General features: G+C 34.9%; 1 protein-coding gene across 1 annotated transcript in view; it reads left to right on the top strand.

Annotated features, from left to right (window-relative positions):
• Nucleotides 1–783: 783 nt before the first annotated feature.
• Nucleotides 784–2,182, top strand: part of LOC106877943 (uncharacterized) — an 80,549-nt gene continuing 79,150 nt past the window's right edge. The window contains exon 1 of the mRNA XM_014927023.3: nt 784–2,182. This exon is cut by the window's right edge and continues 200 nt beyond it. Within this exon, the coding sequence (XP_014782509.1) occupies nt 1,593–2,182 (590 nt within the window). The 5' untranslated portion in view covers nt 784–1,592.

The raw sequence follows: 2,182 nt of genomic DNA, 5'->3' as shown, positions 1-2,182 counted from the left end.
GTCATACGAGAGCACCACTTTTCATAACTGGTGAAGATGTAGGTAAAGAAATCTCTGTTTGTGTTCCATGTGTTGCATTGTGTCTTGCTAGTAAACTGGCAGCAGTAGAGAAGCGCTGGAGTTTGTCTTTTCAGTTCAGTGTGTGGCACTCAAACAACGAGTTTTTAGGCCTTCCGCATCGACTGCCGGGTCACGCTCTCTTGAGAAAATTCCCATCTGTTAAGCCAAAATCTCTAGTGGATTAGAGCGAATCCGTGGATGATCTGCTTCAATCGATCTTCATTAAACTGAACTGATCGATCGGACCATGGGAAGTTTTTAATGTCTGAGAAAAAAGTTGTGTAGAAGAATCGAAATAAGTTTTTTTTTAGTAAGAATTGAGTTACAAAAACCATAAAGAAACTACGATAAAGATATTTTCTCTGGTATTTCAAATAACATAGGAAAAAAACGAAAACAAAGACAAAATGTTTTTATACGCTTGTGTGTATGCGTATGTTAAAATGTTAAAGAAAACATTTAAAAACATCCGCTTTAATATCTCTTCTTCAAACACCTCTATTCAACTAGAAAATAAATGCTTTTCAAGAAAGCTATTGTCTTTCTCACCCTCCCTCCTTTCTTTCCCTCTCCTTTTCTTTCTCCTCTCACACTTTCATTCTCTCTCTTTCATATTCTCCTCTCCTTTTCTCTCTCTCTCTCTCTATCATATTCTCCTCTCTCTTTCTCTCTCTCTTCATTGACATTTACTTTTAACACAAGCTGAATTTTCACATACTCTTCATATACAATTGTAATGTGAGAGGCAAAGGAGAAGAGCTATGTGCCTTAGTTAAACAGATTAGAACAGATTAAAGAAAACCGAACGCAGGGGTGAGGTTGAGTTTTCACAACATCTATTCTCTAGTTAGGAGAGTCCCAAGTGAAATATATTCAATGTCGACGCGAGTATTTCTGAGAGAAAAGATTTTAATCCGTGAGTCAACACGTCTTGTTATTCGAGTGAGCCCAGAAAGCAAGCAACGCTAGACTATTGACCATAGCTGCATCGGCAGCCAGATAAACAGGAGTGAGTGAATGCCTCTCCTGATCATATTCTTTATTTATCTCTGACGCTGGAGACTAAACAGAAACTCTAGGCAATAGAAAGAAGGAACAATGAAAAAGAGATTATTTTTGTGACGTCCTTTTCCCTGTTTGCTTTTTCTTTCATTCACATCTTGCAAACAAAACAGAGAAAGCACGTTTCTTTCTTCTGTATGAACCTTGTCGGTTTCAAGTATCGAAATAATTCATAGTGTGACTATGAAATAGCTTTTTGTTTTTATGGCTGTGGACTTTTATGATAATAATAATGATAATAATAATTACAAAAGAAAACACTATCTTTACAAAAATAAGAAAACTTTGAAATATCTATCTTTGAATGAAATCTAAAAACAAACCACTTGACTCTATATATATTCAAAAGTATTTTCTAAGAAGGTCTTCGGATTAACCTTCAAATATATCGTCTCAATCACAGCTGTGATAAATTAATGTTAATAACATTCTCTTAAATTCTATTTAATCAGTTCCAGTAACCAAAAATCATGTACGTTTTGAGTATGATACGACTTGTGCAATATTCAGTAGTCTTTCTTGGTTTATCTCTGTTTTTCTTTGTAAATGAGTGCAATGCTCGGAAACCTCAAAAATCAATTTACATGTCTTACTGTCCGAAATTTTCATTTACTCAACTCTACATCCGGGATCCAAATGATTGCAAGGCATTCCATATTTGTTTCGGGAGTAGATCCTGGAAAATGACTTGTCCGGGAAATACAGTCTTTTCCTCAAAATATAAAGTATGCGTGTGGTTAAACTCACCAAAAGACGACTGTATAACACTGAAAAAGAAAACAACTTCATTGCTACAGAGATTTACATTTTCTCCCACATCGGATACCAAAAGGTGGCGAACATCATCAAACATGAAAAAAATAACGTCCTCATCATCAGCGCCAACATCATCAACAAAATTATCTTCCACAGCAAAAATAATCACTACAACAATAACAACAAAGTTAAATTTAATTACAAAGAACAATGTATTCAGATCCACATTAGGTACTCAAACTAAGAGAATGGGTTCAATGTTCACCAAATTGTATAATCGAAAAACAACTTCGAAATTATACAC

The sequence above is a fragment of the Octopus bimaculoides genome, chromosome 2, assembly GCF_046866305.1.
Source record: "Octopus bimaculoides isolate indiv1 chromosome 2, ASM4686630v1, whole genome shotgun sequence".
NCBI lineage: Eukaryota > Metazoa > Mollusca > Cephalopoda > Octopoda > Octopodidae > Octopus > Octopus bimaculoides.
Note: the sequence above shows the minus strand (reverse complement) of the source record. Positions and strands in the feature narration are given on the sequence as shown.